The following is a 21,287-nucleotide window of genomic DNA, read 5'->3' on the forward strand; positions in this document are numbered from 1 at the left end:
CCAAATGTTGGCAAGCATGCTCTCCTACACTACACTGGCAGGAATGGAAAATAGCACAACCATTTTGGAAAACTGTTGGGCAGTTTCTTAAGAAGTTAAATATACATCTAACCTAAGACCGACCTAGCAATTCTACTACTACCTTTTTAATCCAAGAGAAATGAAAACATGTCCACAAAAATCCCTGTATAAGAATATTTACAGCAGCTTTATTCATAATAGCCCCAAAGTGAAACAGCTCAGGGGTCCATGAACAGAAATATAGATACATAAACTGTGGTGTATTCAAACAGTACTACATTGCAACCAAAAGGAACAAACCACTGATCAAAGCACATGCGTGGATGAATCTCAAAGACGTCATGCTGAGTAAGAGCCGGAATCCAGAGTGCGTGCTGTGTGATGTCAGCTTCACGAATCTGAGGGTGAGGAAAACCACCCTACGGTTGGGAGTGCGGGTTAAAGGAGTGTATGCATTTGCCACGCAGGGTTCCATTGTATGGATTTAATCTGCATATTTCATTGTATGTAAATTATATTCTCCCCCCCCAACAATAGCTGGAGATTAAGGCTTTTGGGGTTAAGATTAAGATTTTTCATCTAGCTCTTTTAATTCTGCAACAAATTCAAGGTACTAGGTGGTTGATGATCTTGGACAACATACGCAGTACTTGGTTATTGTTACTAGTCTAATTCAAATCTCTATAAGTGCAAGCTTAAAGTGTATTTCGGGTTAGTCTGCTGACACTTTGGCTAATCATCTTTCTCCCATCTAAAAGTATCTATACTGGTGTCCATGGGTTGATATTATTTCTAAACATGCTTAGGCCTCTACGGACCGAGCCACACACCACCCCCATTACAATGTTCAGGATTGTAATTCACTTCCTGTCTAACATTCTGTAAGTGATCTTTATAACCTTTTCTCTAATAAAGTTTCTTCCAAACTGAGGTCGGTTGGAAAAGTTTAAGAGATTCTGCAATTAACATCTGTCCTTCCTGTAGTAGATAAAGGCATTTTCTTCTACTTTTCATGGGAAACAACAAAACATAAGAAAATTCAAATACAATTTACCGATTAAAACTATTTATACATTTTACATACTTCATAAACAACTTCTCATCACACTGAAATATATTGTTGAGTTTTATTATAATTAAAAGTGGATTTATAAACTATGAGTAAATTCAATAGTGCTGTTCAGTCCTTCATAAATTTGGTAATAGAGAAAATGAACATTAACAGCTTTAAATAAGTATAGAGCTAGCTGACAAGTCATTAATAGATTTTATTTGGTCTAACAATGTGAAGGCTCTTCATGCTCTGTTTATATCATATAAACCAAAAAATGCCAATATACAAGTATATTCTGAGGGGCTTCTTAAAAAAGCATCAAATAACTAAAAATTTAAGATACAAAAGCAGCTAAGAATATGCAGCAAACTGCAAAGCAGCCAGCTAAAAGATGTATTATAAAAAATAAGTATATTTTTAAAATATAAAGTTGGTTTTGAAAAAGTCAGAATGATTATGCTTTTGAAACTTGACAAATCCATCAAGTACAAATACGTGTCATTCAATATTGGGTATCTTTTTTGGGGGGGGTCACTTCCCCCCTATTTTTGTCAGAGAGCGATTTTACACAAATTTGCTTAAAACCATATTTGACTTTTTTCAGGTTACCTGAGGCCCAACATTGTGGCCATGGGTTTTCACGGAAAACTGCCACGGTGGCAGAATTTCCTCTTCCCCTTTTTAGAGCTTGTTTGGAAATGCTCGTCTGCAAGAAACTGTGTAAATAAAACCAATTCAGTGAGAAAACAGCGTAACAGTTCGAACCCCCCGACAGGGGCTGAGCACGACCAGGTGCTCCGCCAGGCGCGCGCAGCAGCCCGGGTGAGACACGGACCGCCTGTGCCAGCGTCCAGCGCGTTTACACGGACCTGTGCGTGTGTTCACGGCGCACACTGTCAAACGGGTGGTCAGGTGCTGTCACCTCCATCATTTTGGCGTTTGAGAAATCTTGCCCAGGAGAGTGCTTTGTGTGACACCCTAATCCACCGCGCAAGGACAGGGCCGAGCTGTCGTTAATGAGAGCACAGGCAAGCGCGTGGGCAGGTGCACAGAACGCAGGGGACAGACAAGCTGGAGTGACACACTTAACACGCTGAGCCTAATAAAAGACGAATAAGCACGCTCAGACGTTTTCTGTGAGAAGGATATTTAGTTTGTTTCAGTTATACAGCATATACTTTCACATCGCCATTTTTAAAGTAGGCCTTTCCTGTTCACCGTGGGGGCCTAGACACAACTGAAGCGTTCAGTCCTAATCAGATTAAACTCTACTGTATATTAAGTCTTTTGGGGACAAAGTATCCAATGTCAAATTTTTTATGGACAAAGTAAATATTTATACATATTTTGGCATTTATAATGTTTCCTAACATAGCTTGAGGACTGCTAAGAAACTCAACCCAAGTGGAGGCTTGGTGGCAGGCATGGAAATGCTTTCCATCTCCACGGCACTGTATTAACTTCGGGACAGAAACAATGTAACAGTATCTTTTCACTGACCAAAGCAACCACAGTGTTGATCAGATCACACTGATACCTGCAAGTGACCAAAATTAAGTGACAAGTACGGGGGAGGGGCAAGGAAGTGGCTGTGGTGTAGCCCCTGAAAGAAGGTAGATGAGTATGGTGTGATGAAGGAAATGGCTGAAAAGCTGACACTTAAAACCAGAATAATTTCAGAGGTGAAAAATCACCACCTCTCTTATTAGTGACATTGAATAGAGAAAAAAAATTAGCCAGGGTTTTCACTGATAGATTATAAGCATTATGCAAAAACAGATAAGAGAAGCCAAATCAAGTCACTTTAAAGCAGTAATAAAATATAAAAATAAGACATTATCAAACCATAATGAATGTTATTGTAGGTCTCAACAATTTAGAAGCTGTCTATTTAAATTAATATCTTGCCAAAAAAAACCTCCCAAAATCAAAGTTATCAATTTTAGTAAGGGCATCAACATATATGATGCAGATACAGATACACATAAGAATATTGCAAAAGAAATTTACAGAGATATAGTTTTGGCACTTTTACTTGGATTTTTTAAAGAAAGTGAATATAAATAATATCTTTGCACACAAATTCTCATTCTGGAGAAACAGGATGTAGGATTCAAAGGTGCAAACATCTCCCTTCTTCAAAATAACATTGAAACAGATAACTGTACCTGTTAAATCTCCTGGTTGGCAACTTTATAAATTTGGCTTGATTCATCTAATGCCACAAGTTTGACAAAGTCGTTTTTGTTTAAGTGACACCTGGTTATCCACTTTCAGTACATGTACCATTTGGCCAGTGGTCCATAAATAATATTAACATTTTCAATTCAATGTAGAAATCTTAGAAGTTCTAAAGGGAAATACTGCTCAGTAGATAAATTCTCCCGGAATTTCTTGTAGCAAAGGTTCCTCAAATTTAAATCGTTTGGAAATGGCCTTTTGCTCCATTTTCTCTTTTTCAGACTGTCTGCATTGTCCTAAAGTATACGAAGTAACTACAATTAACTCCTCTGTTACAATAGAGTCCTCCGTTTCTGGTTTGTCAGAATTTATTTCAGGCACAGAATCACCTTCTTGAAGGGCATTTGGTTCTTCTAATGCCCCTTTCACCTTGAAAGAAGGATCTTGAACACTGCTCTGTGTCAACCAGGGATGTCTTAGACATTCTTCAGCAGTGGCTCGGTCTCTGCATAGAGATACATATTTTACACTTAAGACAACATATTAGAACTTCAATTAAAAATCAGAGCATAAGGTACTGCATTTATTGTATTATAATTTGGGAAGTATGAAGAGTTGGCAAAAATCTTACTGTGATTCCTGATAAAGCTAGAGGGTTTGGAATTTGGGTGTAATTTCTCACAATGTTGAAAAATAATATATTAGGTAAGGTATCTCTGAAAAAACTCTCTTGAGGAACAAAGAACACATGGAAAATATCTGCTAGGGATTAGCTGTCATTTCATTGTCAATTTATACTAACCATGAATTGCGAGTGCCATTCAATGTGTGGCATGTCTGCAAGAATACAATTCTGCTACATAACACTGTAATCCTGTTAAATGAGGTACAGTTCATATTTTCAAAAATATTTTCATTTTGGCCACTTTTTCTTTCAACAGATGTAGGAAGCCAAGGGTTTCATCTAATATTATATCAACATTTTTGTACTTTCGTTTTGGTGCTTCAGTTGTTGAACTACTTTTGCTTGGAGCAGATTGATCAAAAACTGACAACGATCAATATTAAACTGATACTTACTCTGGTTTCTTAATTAAAAGTGTCTTGATGAAGTCAATAGCTGACTCAGATACAACATCAAATTCTTCCTCAGAATAACTTAAATTCATCTGTGAGATGTTCAAGAATGTTTCTTGTTTATTATCGCCTAAGAAAGGTGATATTCCTGTAAGCATGACATACGTTAACACGCCAATGCTCCTAAATCAAAAGAAAATGTAAGAAAAATTAGCACCATTCTCACTCTTGAAACTAATTTAATAAATTTTTCATTAATAACACTTACCACATATCTGTTGCCATGCTGATAGGATCATAACTAAGAATTTCAGGAGCTAGAATCAGAAACAGAAGAAAACATTTCGTTTTGTGGAAAAAATTAATTAACATCATAAATTAATACATATTAATAACTTGACATTTGTAATTAACTTGTTTACTTTTCACACCTCCAACCTCCATTGTTGAGTCCTAGTATTTTAAAAGTATGTGAAGGAATAAACACTGCAATATAAACTGCAATTTCTGACACCTTGGTCTTCTCACACCCTCTAACCAACCAAGCATTGCTTCTATCAGAAGGCAGCTTTTAAATCTCTCTCACCTGTTCCCATCTCCGCTTCCCTGATGCCCTGCCCGAGCCCAAGGCTCGCCCTCCCCACCTGGGCCTTCCCTGCCGGTCCCACCCGATCTGTTCTCTATGTTGCAGTCAGAGTGAGCTCCTACAACGGCCACCCACTTACAGTCAGTCAGTCAACAAGGCTAAAAACACCGGGCACCCTGAGATGACACGCATCATGGACAAATGTATCCAGAGCTGAGAAAAATAATATGCTTTGATAAAAACCAACTTGCTGTCACACATAAGCACAACAGAAAGACATTCGCCAACATGCAAGGAGTCAGGCAGTAAGGTGCTGAATCCATGGGAAAACAGACCAAAGACTAAAAGAACTGTGGTAATTACGATGAAAAAAGGAATGAAAGTGTTCTAATTCTAGGAAAGAACACTCAAAGTCACACATCCATTACCTTTTTTTAGCGAGACAATTCACTGTTATTGCCTGACCTGCGGAGCATTCTCTACACGGCAGAGAGAAGTGGGGCGGCCACAGACACGCAGAGACAAGCTCGGAAATCCTTTCACAAGTCAAAGAGGTTAAGGCCCCAACCTGGTGCGATTAGGGCCTTGAGACTGCGGACAGTCTGTCAGCTAAATAAGGTGGAGCAACAGGACGACAGGGAGGAGGAATCCCTAAGAACCAGATGGCTTCAGATCTCAGCAGAGGGGCACCTATATACAGCGTCTAACCAGGAAGCCTCTGCTGAGGGACAGGGCTCGGGCCCTTGCCATGCGCTTCCCTACTTAGGCTATGACTTCCTTCCAGGCAGCCCCGCTCTGGGAAGGAAAACTAGTAGCCCGCGGCCAGCGTCTGCTGTGGGGTCACCCTCTGGCCCTCCAGAGGCGTGACGGCCGCTCTCGCCCAAAGGCAGCTCGCACCACAACACTGGGAAGAGGGAGGGAGGCTGGGGGCCCAGAGCAGCACCCAAGGCCTGGGCAAACACAGCACCGGCAGTGCTGGAGGCTGGAGCCACTCCGTTCAGGACCCCCTGCACATGGTTTGCTTGCAGGGCATGGGTCAGAATTCCCGCCGGGTCTCTGATGCGAGTCCAGGGAAGAAGTGGTGGCCTGAGCTGATGGGGCCCCCCAGGCCCAGGCAGAAGGGCAGCAGCATATGGCTGATGGCATCACCCCCAGGGCCCAGCACAACCCCAGAGCCCACAACCACCTGCTGTGCAGAATCTCCAGGAAGCCTGGCTGCAGCTTCCTGTTTGGCTGTGAGGCTGGAGGAAAAAGTCAAAGTCCCCTCCTGGGTTGTCCTCATCATACTCTGCTGTCAGGCAGGGCTGGCAGTAAGACCTGTGACTAAGATCCGGGCCAGGGGGGCTGCGGGGCCTTGGTGGTGGCTTTAGCTAGTATTTGGGTGGTCTCCAGGCAGCTGCTGAGAACCTCGTTGCGGAAGGCTTCGTTCCACATGATCCAGCCCGGCCCCGGCTATCGGGGGACCAGCGGCACTTCGTGGCCCCTGGCTTTCAGCAGCTGGGTTAGGGCCGTCCCAGTGAAGTCCGTCCCACCACCCCCACCTCCGGCGTGACTGCCACCTATCCACTACTAATTTGGGACAAACCCCCACAGAATATAAGAGAGGAAGAGGAGGTTGGGAAGGAAAGGCCAGGTATGCTAATCTCCTCAATTTTGATTTCTGAAATGGTTGAGCTGAGAAACAGAGGTCGTGAATATTATTTTAAAATTTCAAAAGAAACAACTAGGAGATTAAAATTGAAATGCATGGCACCCAAATTACTGCGGGGGGGGGATGGTAAAATAGAGATGGTATTTTTCTTCATATATCAAAAAAAGTCATAATTGACTTCTTTTTCTACCCAGCCGAGACCCATGGTGTGTCACTTCAGCTGCTCTCTTGCTGCTACTTTCAATGTTTAAGCAACTTTTTCTTTCTGCCGGAAGCATTTGACCTTGCACAGATCTAACCAAATGCCTTCTCTGCTCCACACTTCTATGGAACGCGACACTTGGCATTCCTTTACCAATGTTTGTCATCAACAGGAACATCCTTAATGGTCCTTACTCGTTAAATATCCTACTTTGTTAAGAAAATACTCTCCTATTCTTTCAAAGTCTTTTAGACTTTCAGTGAATGGATCGCCAATTTGGTACCTTAGTCTTGAAAGTTTTCCATTTTTAAATTTAATCCAAAGGAATGAATCTCTGATGGCAGAATTTCAATACAGCAGACGGCTGGCCCCACTGTGAATCGTGCCACATGTGAGGTCCCTAACAAAGGTGATGCCTGACCCCAAATACAAAACCATCCCACTCTCGTGAATACTCACCCACATACTCAGGGGTACCCATAATTTCTCGGAGCTCTTCACTGTTCTTCACTATTCTTGAAAGGCCAAAATCAACGATCTTAATGTCACCCAATGGAGATTCACTTGTCAGCAGGATATTCTGAGGCTAAAAAATAACACCCCCGCAAATCAACAAAACCATGATCAAGTACACAAAACATGTAGCTCATAAAACATAAATTTCACCTGTGAAATTGAGACTGAGGAATTTAACAGTAAACAGTAATTTGTTAAAGAAATGTATTTTCAACCTCCTCCCTTATATTGGCTCTTCCTCATCATATAAAAATGCTTCTGTCCTTACCTTAAAAACAAAACCAAACCACTTATAGAAACCATCTTCCGTGACCCTGAATGTCTTTCTGGCCAGCACACTCACTCCCTGCTAGTCCCACAAAGCTCGGTTTCTTTAAAGTATGGCCAAATACAATCGGTATTATTTCCCAATCCAGCTGAATCTGTTCTGCCCCCTTTTTGAGGTCACGGTAAGAGCCACCAAAGCACGCTGATGCCTTTCAGGCGCTATTCTGCACGCTACGGTTTCTGTAGCTCTGGGCACTGACGATCACTCTTACGTTGTTGAGATTCCTCTCTTCACTTACTCTCTCTTGGATCTCCTTCCTTCCTCTGTAGATCCCTCACTATTTTCTTGATTTTTTTCTTCTGCCCTCCTTTTAAATATGGGTGTTGTTCAGGATCTCTTGCTGCCTGGCCTTCTTCCACCACTCTGCATTTTACTTTTTGTGCTCTGTCGCCTTCACTGTCCATCATTTGTCATACCTAGTGAAGTCACCAGTCATATCAATTCCACTTCCTAAATCTCCCATCCAGGATCAGATGAGACTGGGCATGTTCAGGGTGGTATGGCTGTAGACTCCATTTCCTAAATCTCAAAATCCCCACTGCTTAAAGTTTGGCCTTTCGTTATTTCTTACCCAGACTACTATGTTAGCCTCTTTTGTTTTTTGAGACAGAGTCTTGCTCTTTTGTCCTGGCTAGAGTGCCGTGGCGTCAGCCTAGCTCACAGCAACCTCAAACTGCTGGGCTCAAGCGATCCTCCTGCCTCAGCCTCCCAAGTAGCTGGGACTACAGGCATGCGCCACCATGCCCGGCTAATTTTTTTCTGTATATATTTTTAGTTGTCTAGCTAATTGCTTTCTATTTTTTTAGTAGAGGTGGGGTCTTGCTCTTGCTAAGGCTGGTCTCGAACTCCTGAGCTCAAACGATCCACCCGCCTCGGCCTCCCAGAGTGCTAGGATTACAGGTGTGAGCCACCAGGCCCGGCCCTAGGCTAGCTTCTTGTCTTTAGTTTCCCCCATGTTCAACGCCCCCTCCACTGTACAATATAGTACTCTCCCCAGAACAAGTCTGACCATGTGCTCTCCCCATGGTTGTCTGGTTATTGCTCATTCCCAACAGACACTCTCTCAAAAGGGGCTGGGGCGCGGGGGCGGGATGGACACGGTTATGGGCGAGGGCTACCCAAAACCACAGAACCAATAAAGTTCACATCCCTGGAGTCATTTTTGCCCAGTGGAAGATAACCCAAGACACTTTTGTATAAAAAGGCAAGCTGATATACTACGGACTAAAATATAAAATTCATTAGAATTTTTAAAATATGAGATTTATAGTAAAATATGAAAGAAAAGTTTGTGTTTCCTTCAGAAATGGTCTGCCCTTACTCTTTTCTGCCATAAAGAATATATCCAATGATAAACCGAGAAGCATTGGTACCAATAAATTACAAAAACCTCCCTGCAGCACCCAGAGTATTTTATGACCCCTTCCCTCATTTTCAAGATTAATCTCCTGTCACTATTCCACTAGGCAGTCTCCGTTCCAAATCAAACAGTCTGTGATCCTTAAATAAGACAGACACTCTCACGTTTCATGTCTCTGCACATGCATTGCCTTTGCTCGGGAAGCCCCCTCCCCTCTCCCCGACAAATGTGTTTTTACCACTCATCCCATGCTTGGTGGGTCTCCAAGCCCGATTCCTCTCTGAAGCCCTCTCTGCCCTCCCGCCTCCTTCCAGGGAGGGCCTGATAGCGGAGCCTGCTCTGCTCCACAGCATCCTGTACACAGCAGACTTAGCCCTCTGCTTTGTTAACTTTATTTTTCTGTCTCCTCCATCACACTTGTCCCCTAGAGAAGCAGTCCCCAACCTTTTTGGCACCAGGGACCGGTTTCATGGAAGACAATTTTTCCACAGATAGGGGGTGCAGGGGGAGATTGTGAGTGATGGGGAGCAGCTGTAAATACAGAGGAAGCTCCGCTGGCTCGCCCACTGCTCACCTCCTGCTGTGCGGCCTGGTTCCCACCGGGCCACAGACCAGTCCTGGTCCGCGGCCCTGGGGTTAGGGACTGCAGGCCTACAGGTATAAATGACCGTCCACATTTCCTCTCCTTCCACTCGTATTCTGCTACTACCCCACGTGGCTTCTGTCCTCTCATTCCACAAGAAGTCACAAAATCCAGGGGCAGGACTGGGGGTGGGCATGACGGTGAGGGAAGTGCAGGCACCGCAGGCTCCAGAGGCCGTTCTAGGGGACACGGCAGAAGGGGACCGCGTCTTCTTTATAGGAACAAACCAGTGCAGCACCATGATTGTAAGTCCCCAGACATTTCAAGGCAATTTTGGTTTTAGTACATTAATAAAATACTATAAGTACAACAAAATGTCAATTATTCAGGCAAATTTGATGGGAGGAATTTGGCTAAGTAATACATATTCATAATTAAACCTGTTTTGTCCTTTCCAGTACATATAAAATGTCAAGAGAAATACTGCTAAGGGTAAATCTTCTCCCAATCTTCTTGTGATTAGTAAGCATGCACGTTCTGTGAATGACCTTAAATACCATTTGTTCCCTTAAAACAGTTTAAAGGTTTTCCCCTTATGTTTTGTTTTTACCTTATATTCCCTGAGAAATGCTTTCTTTGGTTACTATTCAAAAGCTAACTGGTTTGGTGGTAATGTCAATCCTAAATTAATGTGATGAAATCATTAAAATTTTATTGTATTGGAACTTAGACCCAGTTACGTGCATCTAAGATATACCAAAGTATATCTTAGATTTGAAAATGAAGTCAAAGAGTTAAAGAGAGGACTGTGCACGGTGGCTCACACCTGTAATCCTAGCACTTTGGGAGGCCAAGGTGGGAGGACTGCTTAAGCACAGGAGTTTGAGAACTGCCTGAGCAAGAGTGAGACCTCTTCTCCACCCTACTCAAAAAAAAGAAAAGAAAAAAGTTAGCTGGGAATGGTGGTGCGTGCCTGTAGTCCCAACTTCTTGGGAGGCTGGGGCAGAAGGATCCCCTGAATCCAGGAGTTTGAGGTTGCAGTGAGCTATGATCATGCCAATGCACTCCAGCCTGGGTGACAGAGTGAGATCTTGTCTTGAAAAAAAAACAAAAAACAAACAAACAAACAAAAAAAAAAATTGAAAGAAAGGTTCCTAGAAAAAACACATTTCTCATAAAATCAGAGCTATTTCATGAAATTTCACAGTTAATGTTGAGTATGGGGCCCCTACCAAATGTGCTGTTTTTGACCACAGCTATTTTAAAAAAATACTTTACTCCTTTAAATAAAAGTATAGTTATAGGACCATAATCTCTGTCATTTCTTTGATGGTGAAATATACCTACTTCCAATCAGTTGAAATGTCCTGAAAACAAAGATAAATACCTCAGCATTTACAATTGAGTTAAACCTTCTTTCTAGGGAATCCAGTTCGTGATAAAGTTGTGGCACACAGTACCCAATTCTATGTAAAATGCACGAGTCCTGGGGGGTGGGGGAGAGAAAGCAGCACGGCCAGTCAACAGAGAGGCAACAACAGTGAAATAAACAGGAAACCTGCAGGCAGTCCTCAAATAGACAGTGGCTGTAGGGAAGCCTTTCTGAAGTCTTACTTCCCTGCTTCACGGGGAATCCTTTCATCTATCTTGGTATCTTCATCTGTGTATAGGATCCATTTAACATTTACTGAACAATCACCACTGGGTAAGATTTAGTGGCTAAGATCATTGTAAAGTTGAGGTTAACCTGGCATAATAAAGCTTAAGGGGCAGGGCGCGGTGGCTCACGCCTGTAATCCTAGTACTCTGGGAGGCCGAGGCGGGTGGATTGTTTGAGCTCAGGAGTTCGAGATCAGCCTGAGCAAGAGCGAGACCCCGTCTCTACTAAAAATAGAAAGAAATTATCTGGCCAACTAAAATATATATATAGAAAAAATTAGCCGGGCATGGTGGCGCATGCCTGTAGTCCCAGCTACTCGGGAGGCTGAGGCAGGAGAATCGCTTGAGCCCAGGAGTTTGAGGTTGCAGTGAGCTAGGCTGACGCCACGGCACTCACTCTAGCCCGGGCAACAGAGTGAGACTCTGTCTCAAAAAAAAAAAAAGCTTAAGGTATCATTGACATTTTAAAACATTCTATCAGGCAATATAAGTTCTAGTAAATTAACTTTGTAATATTAAAACCCAGGTTAGAGTAGAGAGATAGGTTACTAATCCTATCTAAATTAATTTGGAGGACTGTTTAGAAATGTTTTTATGTTACCCTGCTTTCAAGTAGTACTGATACTTAAATTATGAGTGATTCAATTTAAATCTCAAGTGGAAAGTCCCAGCTCCTATTCTACTTTTTACCTTAAGTATAACAGGAATGGAAAAATTAATGATAGAATACCTACCACAGCTGTCCCTCAGCATCTGTCGGGGGCTGGTTCTGGGACCCCCCCCCTTACCAAGATACCAAAATCCACGGGGATGCTCAAGTCCCTTATATAAGATAGTGTAATATTTGCATATAACCTATGCACATCCTCCCATATACTTTTAAATCATCTCTACATTACTAATAATGCCTAAGCCTACATGTTACCTCATTTGCATGGATTTAATGTAGTACTGGCATGGGATAAAGTTTTGCTTTTTGGAACCTTATGGAATTTTTTCCCCCCCGAGTATTTTCAGTCTGAGCTTGGTTGAATCCACAGCTGCAGAACCCACGGATACAGAGGGCCGACTGTACTCAGACTGCTGCAAACTGAACCAGAAGGCCGTGAGGAAAAAAGAACACTGGATTTTAAGGCTGGATTTCTCTGTGCTATTTCTTGTCAGTCCTCCCAATTGAAGTAAAAGGCGGCCACTCTGCTGAATGACTAATTCACCAAATTATTGAGATTGTTTTGGAGGTTTCAGTTTTGTTACGACTTTGCCAGAGTTGTTGTTTTTCAGATTATCAGTACTGCAACATTTCATATGTTAAAAGAATGGGCTTCTCCTTAGTCATAGTTTGTCTTCTCAACTTTTGTGGATTTATGGACTTTTACTTTTATGGACTCCTAAGTCTGTATCTGCTACGTCTCAAAGAATTTTCCGAGCTCAATTTAAGGTATTTGGCTAAGAGTTTTCAGTGAATTAGTCTTTCGGTAAACTGATCGTTTGAGGTCTACACTGAATCCAAACAGCGTATTTCCCATAGTGTCAACTGTCTCTTTAATGAAAGCAACTATAACAGTTACTCTAACTTCTAACTAATTTCCGCCTCTGGGACAGGAATTTCTCATTTTAACCAGAATGGAGACTAAATAGCCTAATAACTCAAAGTTACCATATATATTGGGATTATCAATCTTCACAGAATTAAAACATAATATTTTTAGTTTTGAAGCAGTGTGGGAAAATAATCCTGGTTTTTTTTTTTTTAATAGCTCAGTCTTTCAAGCTTTTCTAGGGACTGAGAGTCAACATATATAAGCATAAATTCTCATGGGACAGATGGCTGTCGAAGGTATAGGACGGTAGACTCTCTGTGTTCAGACTCAGAGAGGTCACCTGGAAATGACCTTTTGGCAGAAATCACTCCCGCCAGCACTGGGGCCACACGACCCCCTCTCTATCCCCTCCCTCCAGCAGTTCACTTAGAGACACACAGGGAGGAGTGTGAGGGTGGAGGAAAGGCTGAGAACTCTTCCCATCACCTTGATGTGCCTCTGGGGCTAGGAGATATGGAGAGTCCAGTTTTCCACATCCAAGACCCATGATCATCACCATTAAGGTCTCGATTAAATCTGGAAAGAATTCTACACCAAGTGTACTAGAGAGAAAGGAGAATGATTTATGCTGAATGTATTGGGAGAAAGGGATATAATTTCCTTGTGTAAATACACAGCTAGACCTGGTATTCAAGAACTTAATATTCCCCTTTAACTGCTTTCAAGTAACATCAAAGATACATGACACATGGTGTTGGCAGCCTGTCTGACTTGCTACTTAATTAGTTCCTGAACAATGGCCACAGGTTGAGCTGTCATAAATTGAAAGCTCATTTCATATAGGTGCAATGTTATTTAAATTGGGGTTCTGTTCCTGGAAGTCCTTTCTATATTATAAAACTACTAAAACATCATAAAAAATAAAACAAATATATGGTTTTACAGAGTTAAGAGTATAAAACCAAACATGAAAAAAGCTATACATCAAACTTTTTTTTTGGGAATTCTTCTGCATGGCTGATACTAACTGAGGCTTCTCAAAGTAGGGGTCCACTGAAGTGTGGACTGCAGAGATCATCTCTTCCTGGTAAATGTGCCCGTGGGAAGCACAGGTGGAAATTTCTCGGAGCGAGGATCTTTGAACTTCTTATGCACAAGACAGACTAAAGGGGAGAAGCAACGCCAGCTCCCCCACTCAAGCCATGGAAAGTTTTAACCAAGTGCTCTTCAGTGTTAACATTAGGCCACTTCTGCATTAACATCTGGGGACACATGTGGGTATGCACGTGTCTATACTTGCTTCAAAAATTGTCACTGTAACTACCCTGTGGCTACTGCATTGTGACTGTCCATTTTAGCCACAGTATTAAAAAATTACCTTTGAGAAAAGATAAACTGTTAACAAAATGAATTTAAATTGGCATCTTTCAGAAAAGAACAAGAAAGCTTCCAAATTGCTTTCTTTCCTGTAAAATGAAAATCCAAGTCTCAGGGCCACCCCCCACCTGCTTATGCAAAAGAGAAAGTAAAAGCCTCAGGCACCTGTGAAGAGCTGGCCCAGGAGCTCATTCGCTAAGGAAATTCCTTGCTAACCTCCCACAAAGCAAAGACATGCAAATTGTACCTATGTTTAGCACCTAAAACTGAAGCCTGTGTCCACACTTATCATGAATTACAAGTTTATCTTACAGGTAACAGAACTGGAGACACAGACTCAGATATTCTTTCACCCACCCAGCGACATCTATATACTTGATGTTTCCTTCACTCCCTTATTTTATGTAAAATGTAGATTTCTTGGGCCTCACAAGAACGTGACCACTTTGCCTTATCAGTCCCTGCCCCTCTTTTTCCTTCTCTCTGTGTGCCTTTAAAATGCTGAAGGTTCCAACTTCCCTTTTGTCTGCAGTTTGTTCCCCTCCCCCTTCACTGGGTACATCCTCAAAATCTTGGCTTAATAAACCTCCACTGATTGAGACTTTTGCCTCAGTTATTTACTTGGGTTGACATTCCTCTGTGGTTTTCTGTAGGAAACCAGCATTTAAAGGGATATCTATTATCCTTCCACCTGATTTCAAATGGGACATTATCAAATTTGCTTTAGAAGTCAACCTCCAGATGACACCAACGGTACACTTTTGAGAGTGTCCCTTCATGCAATAAAAATGAAGCCCTGCAATTTATACAGTATGACATATATATAAGTTTGTTATATATGTTATATATAAAAGGAGTTATGGAATGTGCCATACAGCAGTGGTTCTCGAAGTGACCGCTGGACCCAAAGTTTCAGCATCACCCCACCCTACCCTGAATCAGAAACTCTAGGGTGGGGCTGGCAGTTTGTTCCAGCAAGCCCTTCCCGGTGATTCAGTGCACGTCAGGGCTGGGGAACCACTGCCATAAAGCACCTACTTTCTGCTACAGGGCACAGAGGTCAAGGTAGATCAGTAGAGGATCGTGGAGTGTAATGAGGCTGCAGTTTAGGACAGGAAAGTTGTTTTGGGGGGGTGCCAAGGTTACCTTTCTAACCCCACACTTCCTCTGGCCCATGAGGCTATACCTTTGTAAGTGGAATAAACATACGGAACTAGTGTCACTGTGGTATGTTCCATATTTAAGGACAGTTTCATTTTCCCACAGCCACACCTGGACTTGGTGTGAAAGTGACTCGCAGGAAGTCAACATGGATCCTAAACTTTTCTACCACAGATGCCTGAAGAACATACTAAGCATACTCAAAGGCCTTGTTTTCTGTCTCCTGAGCACCCATTCTCTGTTCTTTCAGAAACAGAATCAGCTTGAGAATCTGTCCCTTCCCCATTCTCAGTCACGTGAAAGTTGGGATGGGGGAGGGGTATACCCTCCTCTGGGGTCAGAGCACATGACACCGATGACACTGGCCTGGCCAGAGCCGTCTACCCGCAGCGCACCTATTAGCTCCAGACTGATCCCAGCTGGTCTGATCAGAGTGACTCCCAGGACTTCTGAAAGAGCAGTGAACAGAGCCCGGCTCTCTCCCGCTGAGTCTCCAGGTAGCCGTGAGGCTGACACAGAGGATCTGCCTTACGCACCAGCATCTTACTGCCATTCAGAGAAAGCAGAGCTGAATGCTGGAGAAAAACTGAGCACTGGCAACAGTTTTTGAGCTCTGAATATTGTCGTAACTGAAGCTCGAATCATCCCTGGACTTTGCAGCCAACAGAATTTTCCTTTTTTGCTTGCCCTGGTTTCAGCTGGCATTTTGATCATTCGAAAGTATCATAAATGATACGCTGTCCTTTGTTTTTCTTTCTCCCCTTCTCCTCTTCTCTGACAATTTTAAATTAGAAATCTATCTGCCTCTAATCTCTTCAATTCTCTCATTTATTTTATTTACTGCTGCCTAATTTTCCCAAAACAGTGCTTTTCAAATATTCCTGGCTCAAAAATCATCTCTCTTTTCATGACTTTGGAAATCTGGCCTTTTCTCAACTTTCAGTATCTCCTAACTGATCTCTCAATTCTAGTGAAACTTCCGTTTTTTCCCCAAACACATCATAAGTACTTCTAACTCGTGTGAGGTAACTATTTTCGTATTCTTCTTTACTTATATAAATCCCAATTTTTTAAACAAGGTCTAACTCAATACTGGCTCCACCAGGAAGCCTTCACCTACCTCAACCATATTCTCTGATTTCCATATTTTGGCACTGTATTATTATTTATCTTTCCATGTACACACATGCACATTATCTCCCTGACAAATCTAACTGGGCAACATAGCTAGACTTCATTTCAAAAAAAAAAAAAAACCTGTAAAGTAATTCAGATCTTACCTTTAAATCAAGATGAACTACATCATGAGTATGTAAAAAGTGAACACCTTCTAGAATCTGTCGCATGAGTCTTTGAACATCTTTTTCTTTAAAGGCTTCTTCTCTGTCTGCAACACACTGGTCAAAGATTTCACCGCCAGCCGCACTAGAGAACAGCAAAATTAAAGTAATATATAACTCACGAGAAAGGAAATGGTGAACACTTACAACAAAACTACAGAGTAAGGTGATGACACCTGGCAGTCCTGTATACCGTTAACATGGAATTTAAAACCTGAAGCAAAACACAGTAAGGGCTGAGCCAATTCGGCCCCAAGCAGCTAGACATGCACCACGATGCAACACACACCCGCAAAGCCCTCTGCACACACAGGCCACAGTGTGCCGGCGGCACTCAGAACTGTCTATGTTCCCCAAATGAAACAAAGAACTGTATTTTGGCTGAAAAAGTTCTTAATCACAATCTACTGTCATCCGAGTCCCTCAGCTCATTACTACCATCTGCAACAAAATTCACCAGAGGTCTATTTACATAAATACAAAGATTTCTTTATCTAAAATTTAAGAGCAACTTCTTATTTAGTCCTTTCCACTATGATGTTTACCCATTCTTGTTTAACAAATGGTTTCCTCTCTGTTTTCTCAACAATTGTAGTTCACATAAGCACAAAATACATTGCTGACCACAGTTATTTGAAAATTTTCAAGGATGTACTTCAAATACAGACTATTCCAAGAAGCTTTAAAAGCCAGCCTTGATTGATCAAGATCACATTCCTCTTAGTACATGTGCAACCATATATTACCCTGCTTCAATGTAAGTTTTACCCACTAACTAAACTGTCATATTACTTAATGGAACTAAATGTAATTTTACTAAAGAACAATCAGAGATGTTAAAAGCATGTCTCAAGTATGGTAAGAGAAAACATATGAATATTAACAACTACTTCACACAAAGAGCCTGCCTTGACAGATGTTAGAGAAGCTCTAAAATAGCGTTGCTGTGTCTATCTTTAACTGTAGCAAGATTTCTACAATTACATTTAACAAAAAATTTTTACACAAAACCTACTTTTATAAAAACTATTAAGAACTTTAAAGTTTTAGCTTTCTAGTGGCCCTGAGAAAGTTGTGGAATAAAGCATCTTTTGACCAACATTATTCAGAGCCATATAACTGATGTTCAGAGGCTGAGGGTAACTGAGCTTCCGGGCGGCCTGCACACTGGCTAGACCATAGCTCCCAAGCTCAGACACCCAACACTCCTCTGTCTACATAAACTAGCACTTCTATCTCCATCCTGCTTAAAGGCCCAGTTTGCATCTTTGCTCCTTCAAATTCACTTCGATTTTTACTGATTCAAATTCAACAAGCATCAGTCAAATATGTCAGGCCCTATGCTATGTCCTAGAGCCAGAAAGATAAAAGACAAATAATAAGTATGTCAGAGCCTTCAAGCACTAGCTGGGAGAGGAAAATAAAAGACACTTTTAATATCAAATATATGTATCTGAAGTTACATATGAAATGATTTGATAATTAATTGAACAATTAATTGGAAAGGAAGGAGGAAAAAAGATCTTAGAAAGATGTCATCTATTCGGACCCCCGAAGTCTAACTAGGAATCCACGCGAAATGGCAAGGATGCAATCCAGGCACAGTGAGCACCTGTGTATGGGCACATTAGTGTGAAAAATACATAGTACACTTTTTTTTTTTTTTTAATTTTTTTTGAGACAGAGTCTTACTCTGTTGCCCGGGCTAGAGTGCCGTGGCGTCAGCCAAGCTCATAGCAACCTCAAACTCCTGGGCTCAAGCGATCCTCCTGCCTCAGCCTCCTGAGTAGCTGGGACTACAGGCATGCACCACCATGCCCAGCTAATTTTTTCTGTATATATTTTTAGTTGTCCATATAATTTCTTTCTATTTTTAGTAGAGACAGGGTCTCGCTCTTGCTCAGGCTGATCTCGAACTCCTGAGCTCAAATGATCCACCCGCCTCGGCCTCTCAGAGTGCTAGGATTACAGGCGTGAGCCACCACACTCGGCCTATGGTACACTCATTAAAGGATAAGTTGCTACTTCCCCCTCCAATGAAATGGTATGAAACTTGCCCTCTAGCTATAAACTAGAAAATGAATCAACTATTTTCAGAACGAGAATACCAGGCAGTGTAAGTAGAACCATGAGTCCTGAGAGGAGGGAAACAAATAAGATGGCCCTCTTATCTCCCAGGCTTCCCACATGGAGGCAGTTTACAGGCAGTGGTACGAGGTGGGGAAGGAACTCAAGTGGAATGCTGTGGCCGTGCTAAATGGAGAAGCCAGACCGGAGTTTGGCAAGGCTAAGGCAGTTGAAATTGACAGGTAGAGCACCAGAGAGGAGGGAGCTACATAGAGAAAGATCTCTAGAAATCTCAGCAGCATTTTGGAGTCTTAGACCAAATGCTGATATGCACATGCATAGGGTGAAACTCTGCAAGGTCAGGCAAAGCACTTCCTCCCGGAAGAAGCTGAATGATTCCCAGTGTTCACAGAGGACAGGGTGAATTTTCTCTAGTTTGAGTAGAAAAACCACTCCACATACTTATGGCAATCAAGAGACTCTCACCCCACCCCAGGAGGGCCCTCCTTACTATTACAGCCAAACCAGCCCTAGACCTGCCCTCACGGAGTTGATCCACAAGTAATTTAACCGCTGCCAAAACAAACCTCACCAATTGTTAGTGGAATAAAATCAACTTAACACTGTACCATTCTAAATGTACAGCATCCTACCAAAAATTTCTGTCTGAAAATGCCACAATTATGACCCACAACTAACAAGAAAAACAACAAAAACAGATCCAGAAACAACAGCGACAATGGAACTGGCAGATAAGGACTCTGGGTGTTATAAAGATGCTCAAGGAGTTAAAGTAAAATCCGAACATAACAAGGAGAGAGATGGAAAGTATAGAACCAATGGAACTTCCAGAAATGAAAAAATATAGTATTTAAAATGAAAAATTCACTGAATGGTCTTTATAGCAGATCAGACACTGCAGAAGAAATCAGTGCATTTTAAGACACAGCAATAGAAGCCAACCAGTGGCAAGTACAGAGATGGGGTGTGGGGTGGGGGGAAGACTGAACAAAATAAACAGGGACCTGTGGGACAGTATCAAGCAGTTTCATACACTGCAATTGGAGGAAAAAGAGAGGTGGGGGCAGGAAAATATTAGAAAACATAATGGCTGCAAAACAAAATTTCCAGATCTGATAAGAACTATAAACACAAGTAGCACAATGAACCCCAAGCAGGATAAACACAAATAAACCAAGACATATCATGCTCAAATTGCTGAAAACCAGAAAGAAAGAGAAAAATCTTTAAAAAGGCACATTTGCAGGTGAACCAAGGTAAGAATGATCACAGACTTCCTGTCATAAACAGTGCAAAGATGATAACAATGGAATGACATCGTTAAGCGCTGGAAAAACAGAAGTGTGCCTAGCATGCAGGGTGTGAGGATGGAGAGGGACGAGCAGGGGATGAGGTAGGAGAGAAGTCAGAGAGAGGAGCATGGGAGGATGGCAAAATAACCCCCAAAATTCTGAGTTAGGCATGATGGGCTAATGTATAATGATGCTAAACGTCTCCTCTTCGGGAAACGCTCCCATCCTGCCAAGCAGGGTAAGCCGCACAGCGCGGGGCTGCAGGCAGACTTTGGAATCACGCACTCCTGGACTAAAATCTTGGCTCTGCTACTTGTGTTGTAGCACAACCTTAGGTTGATTATGTCTGAGTTTTTTCTCATATATAAAATCTGTTTCTAAAATTTACAATGTATATTAAAGCAAATTTATAAACAATGTGAGTAAAGCACATAAGCTGGCTGGAAGACTTAGCATAGTGCCTGGCACACAGTAAATGCTTCATACATTACGGCTACTATACTCTGTGTCCACACAGCAACTGACAAGCATTTCCAGTAAAACGCATTGCTGCAATCATTGACTGGCTGAATATCCCTTATCCAAAACACTTGGGACGTAAGTGTTTCTGGTTTTTTTGGATTTTGGAATATTTGCATAGACATAATGACATATCTTGGGAAGGGGACCAAAGTTCAAACACAAAATTCATGTATATTTCATATACAACTTATACACACAGCCTGAAGGGAACTTATACAATATTTTTAATAATTTTATGCATGAAACAAAGTTTGTGTACACTGAACCATCACAAAGCAAAGGTGTCACTATCTCAGCCACCCATGTGGACTCACAGCAAGTTTACACTCAGGCATGCCTGCTGCATTAGCACGTCCCAGCAGAGTCATTCTGCCCTTGGCGTCCTTAATTCCTGCAGCGGCTGTCTCATCAACCAGCCAGTGAGTGTCTTTCTAGGGCAACACAGGAGGTCAGGTGTGGAATTTTCCACTTGGGGAATCATGTCAGTGCTCAAAAAGTTTTGGATTTTGGAGCATTTCAGATTTCCAGATTTGGGGTGCTCAACCTGTACATCTATCTCCTTTGCTAGACTTTTAGCACTTGAAGGGAAGGAGCTATGTTTTTTTGCCTTTTATATTGTCAGCACCTGTTAGTACATGGTGTACATGGCAGGGGCTTCAGAAATGAGTAACTGATACAGTGATCATAACCAGCCTGTTTCCACAACAATCTACCGATGTGGCTGAGTATTTTGACATGTCAGCATCAA

The 21,287-nt window shown here is 42.0% G+C and overlaps 1 protein-coding gene and 1 pseudogene across 1 annotated transcript in view; both read right to left on the minus strand.

Moving 5' to 3' along the window:
* Positions 1 to 1,639: 1,639 nt before the first annotated feature.
* The window catches only part of STK17A (serine/threonine kinase 17a), a 36,305-nt gene continuing 16,657 nt past the window's right edge, over positions 1,640 to 21,287 (minus strand). The window contains exons 3-7 of the mRNA XM_069461841.1: positions 16,578 to 16,722; positions 7,232 to 7,358; positions 4,602 to 4,650; positions 4,337 to 4,516; positions 1,640 to 3,761 (exon numbers count right to left, since the gene is read on the minus strand). Coding sequence (XP_069317942.1) covers positions 3,443 to 3,761; positions 4,337 to 4,516; positions 4,602 to 4,650; positions 7,232 to 7,358; positions 16,578 to 16,722 — 820 coding nt within the window. The 3' untranslated portion in view covers positions 1,640 to 3,442. The remainder of the gene's footprint in view (positions 3,762 to 4,336; positions 4,517 to 4,601; positions 4,651 to 7,231; positions 7,359 to 16,577; positions 16,723 to 21,287) is intronic.
* LOC138377469 (epimerase family protein SDR39U1 pseudogene) lies at positions 5,613 to 6,775 on the minus strand (annotated as a pseudogene).

The sequence above is a fragment of the Eulemur rufifrons genome, chromosome 29 (genome assembly GCF_041146395.1).
Source record: "Eulemur rufifrons isolate Redbay chromosome 29, OSU_ERuf_1, whole genome shotgun sequence".
Classification (NCBI taxonomy): Eukaryota; Metazoa; Chordata; class Mammalia; order Primates; family Lemuridae; genus Eulemur; species Eulemur rufifrons.